This window comes from Biomphalaria glabrata, chromosome 3 (genome assembly GCF_947242115.1).
Source record: "Biomphalaria glabrata chromosome 3, xgBioGlab47.1, whole genome shotgun sequence".
In the NCBI taxonomy this organism is placed as follows: Eukaryota; Metazoa; Mollusca; class Gastropoda; family Planorbidae; genus Biomphalaria; species Biomphalaria glabrata.
In genome coordinates, this window is record NC_074713.1 from 7,376,866 (window position 1) to 7,398,581 (window position 21,716).

Here is a 21,716-nt window from a genome sequence, read left to right on the forward strand (position 1 = left end):
ACACAAAAAAAAAAAAGAACTAAAAAGTCGTAAGTCATGATTTAAACAAGAGTTATCTCTCTTTGAAATACATATAGAAAAGTATATACCCGAAATTGCAGATAATAAGATTTACATTTATAAAGATTGAGAGTTATGTCTCTATGGTGTCAGCTCATCATTATGTTGTTTTCTCCACGAAAGACATCAAATGTCACAATATTTCTGTGTTGGGTCATTGTGTCATGAAATAATAAGTTCCATTTAGAGTAGAGAATGTAAATTACATTCCTATTACATTCCTAGACATACAAGACTGACACTGTTCGCATATGAAATACATAACACTTAGGCAATATAATTATCAACTATTGTCTGTATGGTGTTAGCATACATTTTCTTTTATAAGTATGTTAGAGTGTTTAAATCAATGTAAGTGGTCTTTCATGCTAATGTTGAAGTGTTTGTAAATAATATAAAGTAGATAGTATCACATTGCAAAATTGTCTGAGTGTTCGTTTGACCTGACTGACAAATAGAATGATCATTGAATGACTGCATTTTGTTTTGACATATTGCAAAATGTATAGATGGCATAGACGTTGTGTACTTTACGGAACCTTTGTTATTATGTATTTCTGTATTCAATGGGGGTTGTTCCGTATCTCTGACCGGCTCTGACCTACTTTAAGCTAAGTCACGTGGTTAAGACCAATGGCTGTATCTTTCTAGATGAAGATCTACATCTAGTACTAGGCCTAGGGTTCTAGAAGATCTACATAGACTATCATAAGTTTTACATGTTTTTTTATTGGATGGTCCTTCAAAATTAAAGTTAAGGATAATCTGCTTCCTAGTCTACCCCCCCCCCGCCCACACACACACACACAGAACGACGTGGGATGGCAGCGGGCAAGGTATGAACCCTTTACCATCGAGACAACTGAACGACTGTCCAGCATATCTCACTAACAGGCACACCATTTTCAAATAGTAAATTATTGTAATATAATTTTGTAAATTAAAGATTTTAAAATGTGTAGATGTACACCATTTTCCCATTGAAATAGGAATGAAATGAACGAGGCCGTGGAAGAAATACGGAACAGCTCCATTCCTTTGCATTATTATTTATTCTACGTGTAAACATAAATAAGCTAAATATTTAACCCAATACTCCCCAAGCAATATTGTTTATGCCTTAGACTTCAAACTTGTCATTTAATTGTTTACACAAACATATTATATAAAAAATATTTATATTTACAAAACTTGTTATTATTCAATAATTATATTATACATTAAAAAAAAAATTTTCTGCTTATTTTATGTTTACTACAAATGCAGTGAAATATCAACTAAGACAACTACGATATCAAGCACCATATATTTTATTTTATTTGATATGGTTAAAAGCTTAGCACATGTTCGGCTTACATCTCATGAGTGTGTGTCCAGGCGGGATCTATCGTCATAGACCTGAGCACTGACCTGTGAGGTGGTAATCTATGGTCAGTGTGGAACAATAGCTCGTTGCCATGTCATAGGTCAGTGTTCAGACCTACGATTAGTCTCGGTCCAGGCACTGATGTGAAAGTTCTGAGATCTAGTCGAAGATCTAGCGGCAAACAAAACGAGACAACACGCTTAAGAGAAGATAACCCTGAAATCGAGGAACCAGCTAATACTTCACTCAAGTTACATTTTGTACAGATTTGAGAGGTCAGTGTCTGTGATCGTATCCCTCCCTACAGAATGTGTTACAGAGATGGGTAAAGTATGTCAGTGTTACAATAATGAGCAGAGAAAGTGTGTTACAGAGATGGGTAAAGTATGTCAGTGTTACAATAATGAGCAGAGAAAGTGTGTTACAGAGATGGGTAAAGTATGTCAGTGTTACAATAATGAGCAGAGAAAGTGTGTTACAGAGATGGGTAAAGTATGTCAGTGTTACAATAATGAGCAGAGAAAGTGTGTTACAGAGATGGGTAAAGTATGTCAGTGTTACAATAATGAGCAGAGAAAGTGTGTTACAGAGATGGGTAAAGTATGTCAGTGTTACAATAATGAGCAGAGAAAGTGTGTTACAGAGATGGGTAAAGTATGTCAGTGTTACAATAATGAGCAGAGAAAGTGTGTTACAGAGATGGGTAAAGTATGTCAGTGTTACAATAATGAGCAGAGAAAGTGTGTTACAGAGATGGGTAAAGTATGTCAGTGTTACAATAATGAGCAGAGAAAGTGTGTTACAGAGATGGGTAAAGTATGTCAGTGTTACAATAATGAGCAGAGAAAGTGTGTTACAGAGATGGGTAAAGTATGTCAGTGTTACAATAATGAGCAGAGAAAGTGTGTTACAGAGATGGGTAAAGTATGTCAGTGTTACAATAATGAGCAGAGAAAGTGTGTTACAGAGATGGGTAAAGTATGTCAGTGTTACAATAATGAGCAGAGAAAGTGTGTTACAGAGATGGGTAAAGTATGTCAGTGTTACAATAATGAGCAGAGAAAGTGTGTTACAGAGATGGGTAAAGTATGTCAGTGTTACAATAATGAGCAGAGAAAGTGTGTTACAGAGATGGGTAAAGTATGTCAGTGTTACAATAATGAGCAGAGAAAGTGTGTTACAGAGATGGGTAAAGTATGTCAGTGTTACAATAATGAGCAGAGAAAGTGTGTTACAGAGATGGGTAAAGTATGTCAGTGTTACAATAATGAGCAGAGAAAGTGTGTTACAGAGATGGGTAAAGTATGTCAGTGTTACAATAATGAGCAGAGAAAGTGTGTTACAGAGATGGGTAAAGTATGTCAGTGTTACAATAATGAGCAGAGAAAGTGTGTTACAGAGATGGGTAAAGTATGTCAGTGTTACAATAATGAGCAGAGAAAGTGTGTTACAGAGATGGGTAAAGTATGTCAGTGTTACAATAATGAGCAGAGAAAGTGTGTTACAGAGATGGGTAAAGTATGTCAGTGTTACAATAATGAGCAGAGAAAGTGTGTTACAGAGATGGGTAAAGTATGTCAGTGTTACAATAATGAGCAGAGAAAGTGTGTTACAGAGATGGGTAAAGTATGTCAGTGTTACAATAATGAGCAGAGAAAGTGTGTTACAGAGATGGGTAAAGTATGTCAGTGTTACAATAATGAGCAGAGAAAGTGTGTTACAGAGATGGGTAAAGTATGTCAGTGTTACAATAATGAGCAGAGAAAGTGTGTTACAGAGATGGGTAAAGTATGTCAGTGTTACAATAATGAGCAGAGAAAGTGTGTTACAGAGATGGGTAAAGTATGTCAGTGTTACAATAATGAGCAGAGAAAGTGTGTTACAGAGATGGGTAAAGTATGTCAGTGTTACAATAATGAGCAGAGAAAGTGTGTTACAGAGATGGGTAAAGTATGTCAGTGTTACAATAATGAGCAGAGAAAGTGTGTTACAGAGATGGGTAAAGTATGTCAGTGTTACAATAATGAGCAGAGAAAGTGTGTTACAGAGATGGGTAAAGTATGTCAGTGTTACAATAATGAGCAGAGAAAGTGTGTTACAGAGATGGGTAAAGTATGTCAGTGTTACAATAATGAGCAGAGAAAGTGTGTTACAGAGATGGGTAAAGTATGTCAGTGTTACAATAATGAGCAGAGAAAGTGTGTTACAGAGATGGGTAAAGTATGTCAGTGTTACAATAATGAGCAGAGAAAGTGTGTTACAGAGATGGGTAAAGTATGTCAGTGTTACAATAATGAGCAGAGAAAGTGTGTTACAGAGATGGGTAAAGTATGTCAGTGTTACAATAATGAGCAGAGAAAGTGTGTTACAGAGATGGGTAAAGTATGTCAGTGTTACAATAATGAGCAGAGAAAGTGTGTTACAGAGATGGGTAAAGTATGTCAGTGTTACAATAATGAGCAGAGAAAGTGTGTTACAGAGATGGGTAAAGTATGTCAGTGTTACAATAATGAGCAGAGAAAGTGTGTTACAGAGATGGGTAAAGTATGTCAGTGTTACAATAATGAGCAGAGAAAGTGTGTTACAGAGATGGGTAAAGTATGTCAGTGTTACAATAATGAGCAGAGAAAGTGTGTTACAGAGATGGGTAAAGTATGTCAGTGTTACAATAATGAGCAGAGAAAGTGTGTTACAGAGATGGGTAAAGTATGTCAGTGTTACAATAATGAGCAGAGAAAGTGTGTTACAGAGATGGGTAAAGTATGTCAGTGTTACAATAATGAGCAGAGAAAGTGTGTTACAGAGATGGGTAAAGTATGTCAGTGTTACAATAATGAGCAGAGAAAGTGTGTTACAGAGATGGGTAAAGTATGTCAGTGTTACAATAATGAGCAGAGAAAGTGTGTTACAGAGAAGTAAAAACATGATTCTCTCATTGGAAAACAACATTCAAGTGTGTCAATCTTCTTGTAGGTCACAGAGCATCTACTAAATATTTACACATTCTATTAATTTATTATAAACATCATTCATTATATATATATATATATATATATATAATAATATCTATGATGAAATTGTGTTTTTTTTTCTATCTCTCTGTGTCCATGTTACACTTATTCTCTAATAATAATAAATAATAATGTTGACAAATGCTGAAAATGTGGAGATGTGAGTGATTCAATTGAACACATAATGGCAGGATGTTCAGCCTTATCAGAATCTGCTTACCAAGTTGCAAAGTTAATACACCAACACTGGCTTTGACATAAATAATTTGATCAGTAAGGGTACTCCTCCTTATTACAAATACTCACCACAAGAGGTTCTCGAGTCTACGAATCATCTACTGTACTGGGATAGGCCTATTTTGACCAATAAAATGGTAGATTTTCATTGTCCTGATCTGCTGTTCATTGATAAAAAAGAAAAAGCCGCTACCATTATTGACATCGCCGTACCACTGTCTCGTAATTTAAGAAAAAACTGAAATGGAAAAACAAAGAAAACAAGGGAACCTAGGCTTAAAGATTAAGCGTTTATGGAAGTTATCCAAAGTAATATACCCCATTTTTATATCAACCGGGGGATAATGACAACTGACCTCAGTTACCTTCAAGGCCCGTAACATTCCTAGGAAGATTCTTGTTGCCTGTTAGAGAGCGGTACTACTGCAGGCCTGCCATATCACCAGAAAATTCCTTAGTGGAAACTGTTAAAGGGACTACAATGAGTTTTGTTTCTCTTAAACGAAACTCGACCCTGGCAGTGCCAGAGAATAAATACTCGTTCGTTTCTAATATAATCATAACTAGCTGGATATTACCCGCGGGCCTTAGTTTGTGTATCACTGATCTAGTGCATTGAATATATCTAAAATCTAAAACATGTTTCCGTATCACTTTTTAATTTTCTTAAGGAAATGAAAGTGGACTATGAAAATGGATTTACCCGTTTAGTCGACATTGGATAAACCATGGATAAACTATTGGAACCATTTCCGTCTGAAAGTGAAAGTTATATTTATTTAGTGTAGTGCCATGGGCATTCAAGGTTATAAGCCTTCAATAAGACAACCATCAATAGTAATACTAATAATAATTAAAATTAGCTGGATCTAGTGCATTGAATATATGTCAAACATGTCTCCATATCACTTTTTAATTTTCTCATGAAAATGAAAGTGGACAATGAAAATGGATTTACCCGATAAAGGATAATTGCTGTGCTTCACATGACTGGATAAACCCAGTTGCGACCTGCATAACAAGGTTGATATCTGCTAAGCACATCAGAATATAAACAATTGACCTTATTCACCAAAACGAACGGTCACGTGATAATAATGACACAACAACGGGGCATAACTGTCACGTGATAACCATTGTTGATTAAAATTAGATTGTAATTTGTATAGAAGAGGTAGGGAAACCTGTGGCACAATGTTGTTTATTTACGATTGGTGAATGAGGTCCATTAGATTTACACGATATGTGAACAGAGAAGGATTTTTGTTAAAAAAAGAAAATAAAGGAAGCAACTTGTCATGTGCAGACCTAACAGTGGGTGGGTCTATTGTTAATTTTCTGCTCAGATTGTCTCGTCGTTTTCAAAGTGTTTAAACTTTTTGTTTCTTTGGTGCCAAAAATATTTTAACGAGAAATACATTTGTGACGCGATGTTTAAATTATTAAACTGATTGACTCGTGGTTCTAATTCATGTTTTTTCATTTTTGCATGAGCTTCCGTTTTTTTACAGCTCTATTGAAAGTGTATGTCTGTTTGTGTATGTGAGAAGTCTGAGGGGAAAATCCTTACAACAAAACATAGACAACTCACATTGATTGACGGACATCATTTAAAAATAGTTGAGTCAGGCTAGACCACATAGGTCCGTGGGCTAGACCACATAAGTCGGTCGGCTAGATAGGGTTTATCTTTTATTTTGACAGGATTTTTTTTTCTTTGCACTACACTTCTCTATTTATCCATTGAACTGTCTATGGCTTGAAGTTTTATGATAATGAATTAATGATGATTGAGTTATGGACCCGGGGGTGGGGAGAGTAATACGGAGTAAGCAAACTGAAATTTATGTCTCTCATACATTAAAACCTAAATGCTACTTTGTAATAATAAAAGGTTTGATAGTATTTAATACTCAACTAACTATGACTTAAAATTACGTTGTTTACTTAAAAAAAACGGTATACCGAAGATTAAAATCAATTGCAGAATTTCACGTGACAATACAGACCCAGCTGTGACCCACATATTATGCCACGTCTAACGGAGACAAGGCTAGTTGTCTTTTTCCTTTCTTCACCTGTCTTCGGCGGCAGTTTTTCTTTGGTCTTTAGAGATATGTGCTCCGAACAATACGTATTGCCACTACACTGTCTACACTGGCATTCAACAGGACATTATTTGTAGTATTACTTATAACAAACAGAAAACTTTGATCTTGAGCTGAAACCATCATGAAGAATACTCCTTGGTCTTAAAAAGACACTGGCTGCCATTTAAAATGGAATGAAATGAACACACGAAACATTTGTGAAATTACGAAAAATAGAAATGTTTCACCTTCACCTATCCCTTAGTCTGTTGGACCGTTGGGGCACCACACGAGATTTGTCCACCGTCTTCCTCCATTCCTGTCTTTCGCCATGGACAGAACCTCTTTCATTGGCATGCCCATCGCTTTCTCTCTCTACCTCTTCTTCTTTTTTTTCCTGGTACTGTTTCCTGTATGAAGGTCTTTGCAAGCCCCGAAGACCTTGTAATATGGCCATAGAGTTTTAGTTTCCGTATTTTCACGGAAATGTTTTTACTGTCTGCATATAAACTTTGGTTTAAACTTTGTAATGCATGTTGTTGTTTCATTCTATTTTTTCAAACAGATTTATACAAATTTCAAACACCTAAATCGTTTTGTTTTCTTTTCAAACAAATACAAAATGAAATAACAGCGATTACTACCCCCCACTCTTCCAACCGTTTGGAATAAATTGTATGAATTATGTCATTTCTTATTTGTAACATTACGAATGTGGAAAACTTTAATATAGATTGTTTTGAGTAGGTTAAACAACAAAGTCTAGTCTGTGATAAACATTTTTATAGGGAGTTTATTACTACCTCATATGGAAACTGATCTATGCCTAGTTCTTGTGTTGTTGACAAAATGTTATTTGTAATTTCCATGAGTAACACATAGGTATTAGGTAGAGGGTTGATACAGATCGATACGAAGAAAAGAGGATATGTCTGATTTAGTTTGATACATAGGTGGAGGGTTGATACAGATCGATACGAAGAAAAGAGGATATGTCTGATTTAGTTTGATACATAGGTGGAGGGTTGATACAGATCGATACGAAGAAAAGAGGATATGTCTGATTTAGTTTGATACATACGTGGAGGGTTGATACAGATCGATACGAAGAAAAGAGGATATGTCTGATTTAGTTTGATACATAGGTAGAGGGTTGATAGAGATCGATACGAAGAAAAGAGGCTATGTCTGATTTAGTTTGATACATAGGTGGAGGGTTGATACAGATCGATACGAAGAAAAGAGGCTATGTCTGATTTAGTTTGATACATAGGTAGAGGGTTGATACAGATCGATACGAAGAAAAGAGGCTATGTCTGATTTAGTTTGATACATAGGTGGAGGGTTGATACAGATCGATACGAAGAAAAGAGGCTATGTCTGATTTAGTTTGATACATAGGTAGAGGGTTGATAGAGATCGATACGAAGAAAAGAGGCTATGTCTGATTTAGTTTGATACATAGGTGGAGGGTTGATAGAGATAGATACGAAGGAACCAGACTATGTCTGATACTTGTGTAATTACGCCTCATGTTAGTGACAAATATCTATCCTGTCATTTTTTTAAAAGTCAACAAACATCCTTGAGGCTGAATATTTGAATTTCAAACACTACAAAAGATGAAACGGATATTCGTGAGAAACGAATGTGTGAGAAAACGGCGGAAGTTAAATGGTTGAAGATTGTTGGCCAGAGATTGTAGGAGGGGAAAGACATTGTTTGAGGGGCATGGGCTTGTTAGAGAGAGGTGGTCTGAGTTTGTTAGAGAGAGGTGGTCTGAGTTTGTTGGAGAGAGGTGGTCTGAGTTTGTTGGAGGGAGGTGGCCAGAGTTTGTTGTAGAGATGTGGCCAGAGTTTGTTGGAGAGAGGTGGCCTGAGTTTGTTGTAGAGATGTGGCCTGAGTTTGTTGGAGAGAGGTGGCCTGAGCTTGTTGGAGAGAGGTGGCCTGAGTTTGTTGGAGAGAGGTGGCCTGAGTTTGTTGGAGAGAGGTGGCCTGAGCTTGTTGGAGAGAGGTGGTCTGAGTTTGTTGGAGAGAGGTGGTCTGAGTTTGTTGGAGAGAGGTGGCCTGAGCTTGTTGGAGAGAGGTGGCCTGAGTTTGTTGGAGAGAGGTGGCCTGAGTTTGTTGGAGAGAGGTGGCCTGAGCTTTTTGGAGAGAGGTGGCCTGAGCTTGTTGGAGAGTGAAGGCCTGAGTTTGTTGGAGAGAGGTGGCCTGAGTTTGTTGGAGAGAGGTGGCCTGAGTTTGTTGCAGAGAGGTGGCCTGAGCTTGTTGGAGAGAGGTGGCCTGAGTTTGTTGGAGAGAGGTGGCCTGAGTTTGTTGGAGAGCTTGCTAGAGTTTTTGGATTAAGATAAAGAAACATCTAGAGATCATGCCATTACTGTCACGAAGAGTAAAGATTATGATCAAGTAACGTAAAGTTTATGACAAAAAAAATGAGATTATGATCAACAAACCTAATGATTAGGATCAAGAAATATATAAAGATTATGATCAAGAAACACAAAGATTAAGATCAAGAAACATATAAAGATTAAGATCGAAAAACATAAAGATTAAGGTTAAGATCAATAAACATAAAAAGATTAGAATCAAGAAACATATATAGATAATAAAGTCTTTATTAATAGGTAAGAGATTTAGTCTCCGCCTCGGGTTTTCATACTAAATAAAATAATACAGAAAAAGAAGCAATATTAAAGTGGAACATATTTGAGTTTCGATTGAAGAGCTGCTTTTAACTTAATACAATGTTACAAAAACTATAGAACTATTCAAAGCTCTAACAGGTTACGTATTGTAACAAATGAGGAAGATACTATCAATCTGAACTAAAACAAACAATATATTGTATATTTTTTTATTAAGTTGGATTAGTTGGTAAACAAAACTATTTGGCCACAACCATAACACAGGTGGTTGTATTACAGTGGTTGTCATTCAGGATGTCAGCTAAGTGACTACAATTGACAGTTTACTTCGAAACTTCCTGGCTTTCGTTTTTATAGTCGACTGAAATATTACAATGTCACATTTCACACTCCCCCCCCCCCCCCAACCAAACAGCCACTTAGCAGAGGATGCTTTACGTCATACCGTACAATTGTTTTGTTTGTGGGCGAGTTTCCCACCAAAGTGACGTCATGGTCTGCCAGTCCAGAAAGTATTTATAAGCTTGCCTGAGTTGGTCAGTACTTCGAGGGACTACCAACATTGTATTTTTCAGTTTTCCACTGAAATCGTGTCTTACAAGGTGAAGATGTGGAAACAATCTGGCATGAAGGTTTTAAAAGACGAATTTAGTTTCTGCCAGTTGGTAAGTAGACTTCTTGTCTAGTGATTGGTATGAAAGAATGTTAAATAATTGCGAAAATTGTTATCTGACATACTATGTGTAACTTGGACTTACACTTAGGTCCTCCCTAGCCGTTCGGCACATTGGGCGGCAAGCTGTCTCAACTAAGATCTGTCACTGGCAGTGTCTGAAGCCTCCTCCCACCTGGTGCCCACTGGTCTAAGGTCCTCCATGAAAGTGTGGCGCCAACGTCATGTTCGCGCTTTCCTCGTATCGGCCTCCATGTCATTGCAACTATTGGTATGCGGAGTTCATTTTGTCGGAGAACATGTCCCGCAAACCTCATGCGACGCTCTGTCATAACCCCACTAAGTGTTCGACTCCCTGTTCGGCATAGAATTTCCTTGTTTATGTAAACCTGAGGTTAAATCAGCATTTGATCTGTGAACTCACCAACTTAATTAGTACTTTATATAGACACTTGATTTCAACCTGTCAGGTTCTTTTCTTGCCTGGCTCATTAGGGGATACACAAGAACAATTAATTAATACTAAATAAATGCCAACTTCAGCTATCCATGAAAAATAATAATAGCTTTAATATCCAATTATATACACAATAGCAGCGACACTCTCAGAAAATATTATTACACAAACACCAGTCCAGGAAGCAACTGACAAACCTTCTTGGACCGGGAACAAGACCCCACTACCTAACACACTCTCTCTCACATTCAACGAAGACTTAACCATTCAGTTCACAACACGTGCAAGACTGTTTACATTCATAACCTGGGCCTGGAAGTACATAAACAAAATGGATATAACTATCATACCAAAATATCAACAAAGTAACATATTCACTCTCGCCATACCTGCCCCTGACACAACCCACTGATAACAAGTAAACTTTTTGTTGACGTTTTGGCCACAGCGACGGCATCTTAGACAAGGGAATGGACCTTATTCACCAATCGTAAACAAACAACATTTAGTCACGTGATCTTATTGATTAAACAACGAAAAAACTGTCACGTGATAACCATCATGAATTAAACATGAGATCGTAAATTATATAGAAGAGATAGAGCACCACGTGGCTAAATGTTGTTTGTTTACGATTGGTGAATGAGGTCCATTGTCTGGCCCAAATGAAGGCTTCGTAGTTGTACAATTTATTATGTTTTTCTATCCAGACTGGAGATTGTTTCTTCTTGTAGGATAAGGTTTGTGTCCAGAAGTTTGCTGTTATCTTGTCGTAAAGAAGATATATATGCACGGAAATTAATAAAGAGTTTCCTATCACTTGCAGAACTAATCAATCGTATCTGATCTTATAGATTACAGACGTTACTTCAAACGAGAAGATGATTACGTCCTACTCGTTTCATGTGTCGATCTAGTCATGCGTGTTAATCAGGGACTTAAAACTCTGCTAACTCGTTAGTTTTCCTGGCTACTTCAGGCGACCCATTCCATTCTCTAATGGCACTAAAGAAGAAGAAAAAAAAGCACTTGTAGGAATTAGTCCTAGCATATGGAATAAGAAATGTGTCTCTAATGTGTGCTAGGACAAATTTGTACAAATACTCCTTCTTCCCTAGTGCTATTAGAGCATGGAATGGGTTGCCTGAGCTAGCCAGGAAAACCAGTGACTTGGCAGAATTTAAGTCATTGGTTAATATGCATGACTAAATGCATGACGCGTAGGACGTAATCATCTTCTTTTTTGAAGTAACGTCTGTATTATATAAGATAAGATAAGATAATCAAAATAAATAAATATAATTAGAAACTAGATCTGTTAAATTGTATGCGCGCTATTTCGTACTCAATTTCGCACATTGAAAATTGTATTTTTTCTATGTGAGAGCCATAGACATAAATAAATATAGACTGGCCGATTAAAGAGTTTCATGAAATGAAAATTTGTGACTTGCAATTTTGTGTACTTTATTATACAGCATTTATGAGCAGTATAAAAGTTAAGTATTCATATCTATTTCAGCCACACACCTATATATATATTGTAAATACGGAGGCAGTGTAGTTTTGTTTAATCTCTAAGAATGAAGATCATGCAATTTTTCATAATTCGGAAATCCGAATACAATAGATATACATGTTTTCAAGTTACATGAAGTTACTTCCTTTGGCCAGTCTATATTTATTTATGTCTATGGTGAGAGCTCAAACCTTTAAAAAAAAATGACCTCGTTTAAAAACCTTCAGATGAGATGTAAGATGTCTGCCTACTGATAAGAGAAATGTTTTTTTATAATTTCTTTCCAGTTGCTAGCTGTCGTCTGCTTATCTTTAAACCAAGTTCATGGCCAATCCGCTGACGTCATTTTTGTAGTTGATACATCTAGTTCCAATGAAGCATCGGACATCGCTTTCAACAGAACTACCACATTAATACAAGACATTGCCAATGTATTTGAGATCGGACAGGAGCCAGGCCAAACGCGCATCGGAGCCGTGACTTTCAGTGGCGAGGACGTTGGGGTAGGGTTCAGGCTCAGCTCGTGCAACAACATGGAGGACCTTCAGTTCATGGTCAGCACTATTCGCCAGCCCATCTCTCCGAGACGCAAAATCCACGCGCTGGTCAAAGTGCTGGACAATATGTTTGAAAGTCGAAACGGCGGGAGGGATGGCGTGGCACGAGTAGCTGTGGTCATCGCTTACGAGGGGGGCTCTGGTAATTTTTCGAGTGTGGTTAAGACGGCCTTGAAGTCTCTGGAAAAGGATGTAGTGGTGATTGTGGTCAATGTGGGAGAGGCTGAAGAAAGCACAGAGCTCCAGGAGGCTGCAAGCAGCAGTGAACTTTACTTTCAGCTTAATGTCTCAGACATCGAGACACTGACCATGGCAAAGACGAAAATGATACGAAACATTATTGAAGGTAAGGATTTCGTCTTTTTTTTTTCTTGTATTCTTAGAGAATACATAATAATAATAGTAATAATAATAATAATAATAAGGGCAAGGCAGCCAACACCAACATTGCATTTGAAGGCATCGAAGAACTGAACTCTGCCTCCCTTTATAAAGGTCTTGGAATAAACCAGAATACCACAATAAACCATAACAAATTAAAAGAGGACTTTCTTAGCAAATACAAGCAAAAAGTAAACAAAATTCTCAACACAAAATTACCTCATCATTGCAATTAATAGCTGGACCGTCCCAGTGCTCCTTTAGGCATCCAGAGTCATCAAATGGACTGACACTCACCTACATGACATTGACAGGCTCATGACGAAATCATTAACCAAATTTCGATGTTTGCATCCCAAGTCCTCCACCATAAGGTTATACCTGCCCAGGAAGGCTGGAGACCGTGGATTACAGAACATCTTCAAACTGTGTAAGACGCAAGTTTAATATAGTTTAATACAATCAAAACTGCACGACTCCAGCAATGAACTAGTTTCCTTCCTACGCAAATATGACTATGTTGCAACCCCTCTGAACCTAAACAATGTTGATGTTAATGTCGGTTTGGACGACGTATGGCATGAGATTCGCCAATGGGAAGAAAAAACACTCCACGGAAAATTGCCGGCTTTATTACATGGGGACAACATTGACAAGGCTGCTTCCTTAGCATGGCTCAAAGCAGGTCATCTCCACCCTGAAACTGAAGGCTTTGTAACAGTAATACAGGGCAGAGTAATTAGGACAAAAAATTACGAGAAACATATCCTAACACTCAATATTGTTGACAAATGCCGAAAATGTGGAAATGTGGGTGAGTCAACTGAACACATAATGGCGGGATGTTCAGCCCTATCGGAATCTGCTTACCTAGGTCGCCCTAACCAAGTTGCAAAGCTAATACACCAGCACTTGGCTTTGACACACAATTTGATCGGTAAGGATACTCCTCCTTATTACAAATACTCACCACAAGAGGTTCTCGAGTCTACGGATCATCTACTGTACTGGGATAGGCCTATTTTGACTGACAAAAACGGTAGATTTTAATTGCCCTGATCTGCTGCTCATAGATAAAAAAGAAAAGGCCGCTACCATTATTGATATCGCCGTACCACTATCTCATACTTTAAGAAAAAAAACTGAGATGGAATAGCAACGAAAATATGGGAACCTTGGCTTGAAGATGAAGTGTTTATGGAAATTATCTAAAACAACAATATACCCCATTGTTATATCAACCGAGGGGATAATAACAACTGACCTCACAGATACCTTCAAGGCCTTTGGTATTCCTAGAAACATTCTCGTTGCCTGTCAGAGGGCGGTACTTCTGCAGACCTGCCACACCACCAGAAAATTTCTTGATGGAAACTGATAAAGGGACTACGATGAATTTTGTTTCATCTTATGTACTGTTGTTCGTTTCTAACATAATAGTAATAATAATATTAATAATAATAATAACAATAATAATAATAATAATAATCAGACAAGTTAGTCTCTAACCCCCTTCTCTAATAAGGACCTGCTTAAAAGAAAAGAGGTTGTTGACACTTATGGAAGAAAATAAAATAAAAAAAAAACACTTTAAATCTTAAGCGACTTGTTAGCGTCCCTTAGCAGAGGTAATGAAGAAACCACCACTTCACACTGGATTCGTCATTTTCCTTGTCTGTCCACTTGTTATTTGTAGTTAGTATACTACAGCAGAACTCTCTACTAAACAAAATCACAAAAATGTATAGGCCTACAGATTGTTAGACAGTACAATCCTTTCTTTTACTAATAATTCTTCACTTGTTTTCTTTTTTTTTATTAGTTTGTAGCCGACATTATGTTGACGTCACTGTTGCCTATGACAACAATCCGCTATCTGAGCAAGACAGTCTTGACAGACTACAGCAGTTGGAGACGATTACAAATAAGCTTCAAGCTTCAGATTGCCACGCTCGCCTTCGCGTAATATCCGGTTTGGGCCCAGAGAGTTCTTCTGCGCAGAATTTAAAAGGTCAAGGCAACAGAAGGCCAAGCGTTCGCGCTGCTATCAAGAAATGGAGGAAGAAGGCGAGCAGACAGAGGCGTGCCAGTGAAGGTGGGCCAGGCCGACTCCCCGTCAGCATTCCCTCCAACGGCCAAAACAAACGACTGGTGCTGGTGTTGAGCAAGAGGCACGAATCTGAATTCAGAAGCATCGTGGGTGAGTTGGGGACTGTGATGAGTGACGGAACGAAAGTTCTGGTCGTACTTGACGGAACAGTTAGGCCCAGTTACGTCCTTGCCTGGCAGCAGGTCCTTGGATTTTCTAGGGTGATTGTCCTTAAAGATACAACACATGATATTTCTGAAGACGTAGAAGACTTTATTTGTACGATAGATGCATAGATACTACACCTGTTTTGTATTTATCAAATTATGTATATACTTTGATTTCTTTCTTTAATACCCCCGCACAACACTCGCAGACTCATAAAAAATGTATGTGGTGCAGAAAGTTATCTCTGTATTGTTTTTCACGGTTGACTGGAGTTCTATTTCTGAGTATCATAAGGAAATGGTGTGGCCTGTAAGCCTTCAATCACCCCTTTCAGAGCTATAGCTAGCTCAATATTGCTATGGATTTACAGACATTTATTTATAAACCTTTATATGTAAATACACCCCAACCCACCGGTTAGAATCGTTTTTTTTTTGCTTGAATTGCTTGACAGAAAGGTCAGGCAGGCAGTGACCCATGACTTTTAACCTTTGAGATTCGTCTGCTTACGACTAACCTACCCGCTGTAATGCGATATCTCTATGTTTAAAAAATGTATGTAATGTATCTCAGATAACTTTGATTGGGTGAACTGATCTGTGTTTATTTATTGAAAGTTTTTGTTATGGTAATGTCACGTCTACATAATGGTGTAAATTTTTTTTTGTTTTTAATTGAAACATGTGACTAGACCATTGGATGTTTGAGAATTAAAACAAGATCATAAAATGTATACTCGTGTTTTTATTATGATTTTATAGATATAAAAAAGATATACATGTTACCATTACAGTGCGAAAATTCGTTAATGTTCAGATTAACTAGGAAAATCAGTTAATGTTTCATTTTTTTCACACTACCTAGATAATGTTCAAATTACCTAGATAATGTTCACACTACCTAGATAATGTTCAAATTACCTAGATAATGTTCACACTACCTAGATAATGTTCAAATTACCTAGATAATGTTCACACTACCTAGATAATGTTCAAATTACCTAGATAATGTTCACACTACCTAGATAATGTTCAAATTACCCAGATAAAGTGTAATTCGCCTACTTAACACTCGTTAATGTGAAAAAATAAAGATGTAAATGCAAATAACCTAAATAACCCTAACCCTTAGCTCTAACACTAATCCTAATCCGGCTACAGTAAACCACACTTTTACTTATTTTTGCCACTAGATAGTAGAACTCTTTTTTTTTTTGTGTGTAAATCTAACATGATTATTTATGTATTTATTTATTTTACTATGTGTCCAGTTTTGGCCATAAAGAAAAACTTGTTTTTTTTATATTTAAAGAATAAAATAAATTACTGTATCTATAGTTTGAAAAGTTTACATTTGTATATACAGTATAATAATAAATCTTAATCGACCACCGGTGGACAATGGTTATGCTTGCCCTGATGTGGCAAAATATGTAGGTCACAGTTCGGGATGTGTAGCCATGGGAAATAATGCATTCCTCATTAATCCTCGACTCGAGGACAAGCCTTATAATAATGATAATAATAATAATAATAACGAACTTTAATAATTTAACGAAACTCGGTCCTGGCAGTGCCTGAGAATGAACATTCGTTCTTTTCTAATATAATAATAATGACAACACCACATCTATCTGCAGTTAGTGAGAGATGGTATATCTTTTTAAGCTTTAGAAATATGGTAAAATAAAACAGAGTATTTATATATGTGTTTAAAATGCATATGAAACACTTCGCTGTGACAATGTCCACTTACCAATGTCTATTATCTTATCTATTATCTTATCTATTATCTTATCTATTATCTTATCTTATACATTTCAGACGTTCCTTTAAAAGAGAAGATTATTAGGCCTATGTCCTACGCTATTAAGCGACTAACTCCGACACCTAAAGGCATATATTTATATTATATTTATATTAAATACATGCGCACCGTTACACTGCTGGTTAGGATAATATAAAAGCATCAATTAAAATCAACATTTTGTTGAAGTGGAAGGCATTGAACTTAAGTAGATGAAGAAGATTACAGAACTGATAGATTGGATAATTGTTACAAGAGATGAAGAGTAAAGAGATGTGTAAATAAATAAAAGAGATGTTGATGTGAATCTAACTGAAAGACAGAGAGATAATGAGGTGTAAAAACTGAAACAAATACATAATGGAGGAGGTTATATCAGTGAGTAAACATAAGTCAAGACAGTAACGACTAAAAGAGGAAACAAAATGTATTCTGGGAATGGAACAACGAAACAAAATGTATTGTGGGAATGGAACAACGAAACAAAATGGAATCTTTATTGAGAGAAAAAGAGTAAAAAATGTATGAAAAAGAATTTTAGCCGTCTGCTTACATTTTACCGCGCCTTCTAATTGTCTGCTTCCTGCATAGACAGTTGAATGTGTAGAAAGTATAAATATTTTTTTTTATTCAAGAACTTAAATGCGAATACATTTTTTGTTGCGTTCGAATTTGGCTGCCAAAAATTTGGAAAACATGTAGAGTTGTAGACCAATCTTCAAATACAAAAACAAAATTTAATTAAATACTCAGAAAGACACAAAGATAAAGGCACATTTCTCGTTCCATATGCTAGGACAAATTTGTACAAATACTTCTTCTTCCCTAGTGCTATTAGAGCATGGAATGAGTTGCCTGAGCTAGCCAGGAAAACCAGTGATTTGGCAGAATTTAAGTCATTGGTTAATATGCATGACTGAATGCATGACGCGTAGGACGTAATCATCTTCTTTTTTTTTGAAGTAACGTCTGTATTATATAAGATAAGATAATATAAGATAATGTGTTGGCCACAGACATCACAGAACTATAATATAATATATATAGGTCTGGGATGTAGATCTAATTTGAATGTATTTCGTACTAGCAGAAATATCCGGCGTTGCGCGTGTTTATTCTTAAAGATAAAATAAAGCCAATATAACTGAAGGGAAACTTTAAAAAAAAGAGACCCTCCCCAGGTGGCCTCCGCCATGGTTTCATGAATATTCCTACAAAGTTTCATCACGCTTAGCCAAACGGTATGGATTTCTATACTGAGCATACATACACCTTACATTCTACTTTATATGACAGCCTGCTCTGGATGTAGAAGAAGATAAAGTGGTATATATAAAATTGTCACTTTATGTGCAAAGGGAAGTAATCATGTCAAAATACAGACAATTTTAATCTTGTGTCGAGACGATACAAGAGTGAACCTCTCTTTGGATTATTAGTATATATAGTTCATCCATCGTGGTTCGAACGCTTTCTGAGAAGCTTTGAGGAGTGTCCCTAAAGCGTTTTCTTTGTCATCCTTGGGAGCGCTTTCCTTCCCTTAATTGGCCATACAGGAGTCGTTCAGGGAATCGGCGATCTTCCATTCTGCAGACATGTCCTACCCATCGCAGCTGGGACTGCATCAGGATTGTGTGGATGCTTTGCAGACCCACTCTTCGAAGGACTTGATATTTTTTCTTGCCATTTGACATTCAGTATTTTTCATAGACATGTCATGCGGAAATGGCTCAGTTTCTTTGCATATTTTCTGTACACTGTCCACGTTTCTGAGGCATAGAGCAATGTAGGGAGGATGACAGCTCGATAGATCCCTAGCTTTGTATTTGTGGTGATACCTCGTCTGTTCCAGACGTTTTTAAGACAGTCTGCCATAGGATGCACTGGCCTTGGCGATACGCAGGTCGATTTCATATCGATCTTTTCGTTTCTGGAGAGTGTGCTGCAAAGATAGGTGAATCTGTCCACTGCATTTATATCATGTCCATTTATCTTGATGCTTGGATCCGAGTAGGCTTTACCTGAAGCAGGCAAATATAAGACTTCAGTCATTAGTCAGATCTTGTAAGATACCTTTATATTCAGTGCACTCGGGGAATATTCAGTGCACTCGGGGAATATTCAGTGCACTCGGGGAATATTCAGTGCACTCGGGGAATATTCAGTGCACTCGGGGAATATTCAGTGCACTCGGGGACATCAAGGCGAATAGTTCACAGCGAGACTGAAATGAAAGCAATCGGGATGGTTGTAAAATGTTTGACATGTTTCGGATGTTCCTTCAGAGTTGAAGATAATTCGATAAATCTGAACGACAGTCCAGCGCGCAAACCGCACGACCAGGCAGCCAGATGTGTCGGTGTACTTTCACAAAAGCATCCATTTTTATTTTGCTTTCATCTTTCAAAAGGATTCCATTAACAAGGGACGTTGGCCATTGTGACCATGCCCCGATTACAAAATGATTATATGAATTATATAAATTCAAATTTATTGTACATTTTCATGCGTGGCGGAAAAACTCGTTAGACTTTGGTGTTTCTGGTGTACAAATTAAAGGCAGTTTGGATAGGCTGCTGTTGTTTCTGCACTTCTTCACCATCATTAACGGTTTGTGGACTTTTTCAATACACAGACCAAAGGTTTGGAACTCGCTACTCCACATCCACTCGGAATACACGTTTTACTACATCCGTATAAATAAATAACAACTTACCTACTCAAAACTTATTTAGATAAGTTTGCATTTTTACTAATAGTTTGTTTATTATTATTATTTTCTTGTAATGTTCTCCCAGAGCCTTGAGCCTACATCATGTTTGTTTAACAGATGTATATAAATTAAATTATTATTACGGGAATGAACCAATTCTCCATCTATGCCTTGGTCTAGCTTGGTCACAGGAAAACAAAATTGAGTATTGTCCCCTTACCATGTTAAGTTCTTCCGTTAGCAGCACACAAATGATCCAATACGAAGAAAGCATTAGAGTTTCACTCTATGACTTCAAAACCTATTTAATTAACAAAGTTACATAGACGGTTTGTGTGGAAACACAAAATTAAAATCGGCCCTCGAAGTGGTCCACCCAGGCAGGTGAAAAGGCCGATATCAATATTTTCAGGACGAATATCAGAATGAAATTCTATCAGAAGTGGTCCACCCAGGTAGGTAAAAATGCAGGCTTCAATATTTTCAGAAAGAATGAAATTCTATGCAAGGCAAATGACAGAGAAGAATGGAGAAAGAAGGTTGACAGATCTTGTGTGATGCCCCAACGGTCCAGCAAACCAAGGGATAGGTGAAAGTGATTGTGAAGTTAGATGTGAACCTGGCCTAACTGATGTTATTTAATGATTATCTGATTGATCTAATTGTTTTGCAAAAAAATCAATCTCTTATTCAAAGCCTCAAGAAAAATAAATGTACATCAAATTTTTTTTAAAATTCCTTTTACTTAGGTGTTCCTTTGTTGGGGCAGGCTTCTGCCGTTCATGCGATAATATGAAAAACTACTTATTAATTGTTGTTTTATTTTATGTTCCACTTTTATGCATACTTAATAGATTTTTTCTCTTTAAAAACATTAACATTTTAAAATTTTTTATTTTTTTTGACAAAAAATCTAAAACCTTTTGCATAAATGTCTTTAAAATATGATGGGTGGATATCTCCCTTACTAAATAGACTCCAATTCGATACTATTAATAGTGAATAGTTGTAAAAATGGTGTATTTTTTAGAAAAACTGCTAGCATATTTGATTTTAAAAATAGATTTTTCGCTTTCAGAAAAGAAAAAAGTAGACGTTGCTTCGGAACTTCTGAATGGTCTAAAATATTTTGATGTCGGATTTTTACTATCTTTTCTAGTTTACGAAATCTAAACGGAACGGACAGACAGACAGACCACACAAAACTAACAGCGTCTTTTCCCCTTTCGGATGCCCCTAAAAATAAATGGGCCACTATCTTGTGGTAATAAATGAGATTTGAGACGAAGAAAAAATCGAGTTAGAATTAAAATGTATAACACCATTCTATCATTTTTAGTTGGCAGCAGTGACATTTCATTCAGCGTCTAGGACGCTATTAATTATAGCGTTAAAATGTCCAATAGATCCCACTTAGGCTTTGACTGTAGTGACATTGTAAGGGCACAACATTGGTTAATAGGATAGAATAAAGTATGAGGTACTCTGTTGGGTATAAGCCTACCCCCCCCTTTCCCCCCCCCCCACCCCCACAGAGAGAGAGAGACAGACAGACAGACAGACAGAGTGTTTTACGACTCTAAATATATTTCTTGACGACTAGAGAGCGACGTCGTGAATAGTGAAACAGGAGAGTGCAGGCAGGTCAAAATTGTCACTCTTTCTTTCCCCTTCAATTAAGTGTGTGTGTGTGTCAGGCCTCTTTCAGTCGTAGAACGACTATGGTTCATCTCGTAAAGCGAGATGAAATCCTGGGCATTGTTTATGGTCGGAACTATATCACCCACACAGCAGTCCCCCTCCCTCTCCACGCTGCTGATTTGACCAAAGGAACGGAATATCCGATACAGTTTGGAATCAGTAGCGCCGCAGGCTCTGCCAGGATGTACCACTGTGTGCCACAATCTGCCTTTAGGGTCGCCAGCTCCTGATATTTCCTCA

At 37.1% G+C, this 21,716-nt stretch overlaps 1 protein-coding gene across 1 annotated transcript; it reads left to right on the forward strand.

Annotated features, from left to right (window-relative positions):
* The first annotated feature begins 9,883 nt into the window (after positions 1 to 9,883).
* On the forward strand, positions 9,884 to 15,989 carry LOC106055925 (uncharacterized). The gene is made up of 3 exons (XM_013212418.2): positions 9,884 to 10,077; positions 12,349 to 12,964; positions 14,822 to 15,989. Exons 1-3 carry the CDS (start codon positions 10,021 to 10,023, stop codon positions 15,382 to 15,384), a joined length of 1,236 nt encoding a protein of 411 aa, XP_013067872.2. The 5' UTR covers positions 9,884 to 10,020; the 3' UTR covers positions 15,385 to 15,989.
* The last annotated feature ends 5,727 nt before the right edge of the window (positions 15,990 to 21,716 follow it).

Coding starts and splice junctions, on each gene's coding strand:
- LOC106055925 (XM_013212418.2), top strand. CDS start 10,021: ATGTGGAAACAATCTGGCATGAAGGTTTTAAAAGACGAATTTAGTTTC. Junction 10,078..12,348: donor AATTTAGTTTCTGCCAGTTG/GTAAGTAGACTT, acceptor ATTTCTTTCCAG/TTGCTAGCTGTCGTCTGCTT. Junction 12,965..14,821: donor GATACGAAACATTATTGAAG/GTAAGGATTTCG, acceptor TTTTTTTATTAG/TTTGTAGCCGACATTATGTT.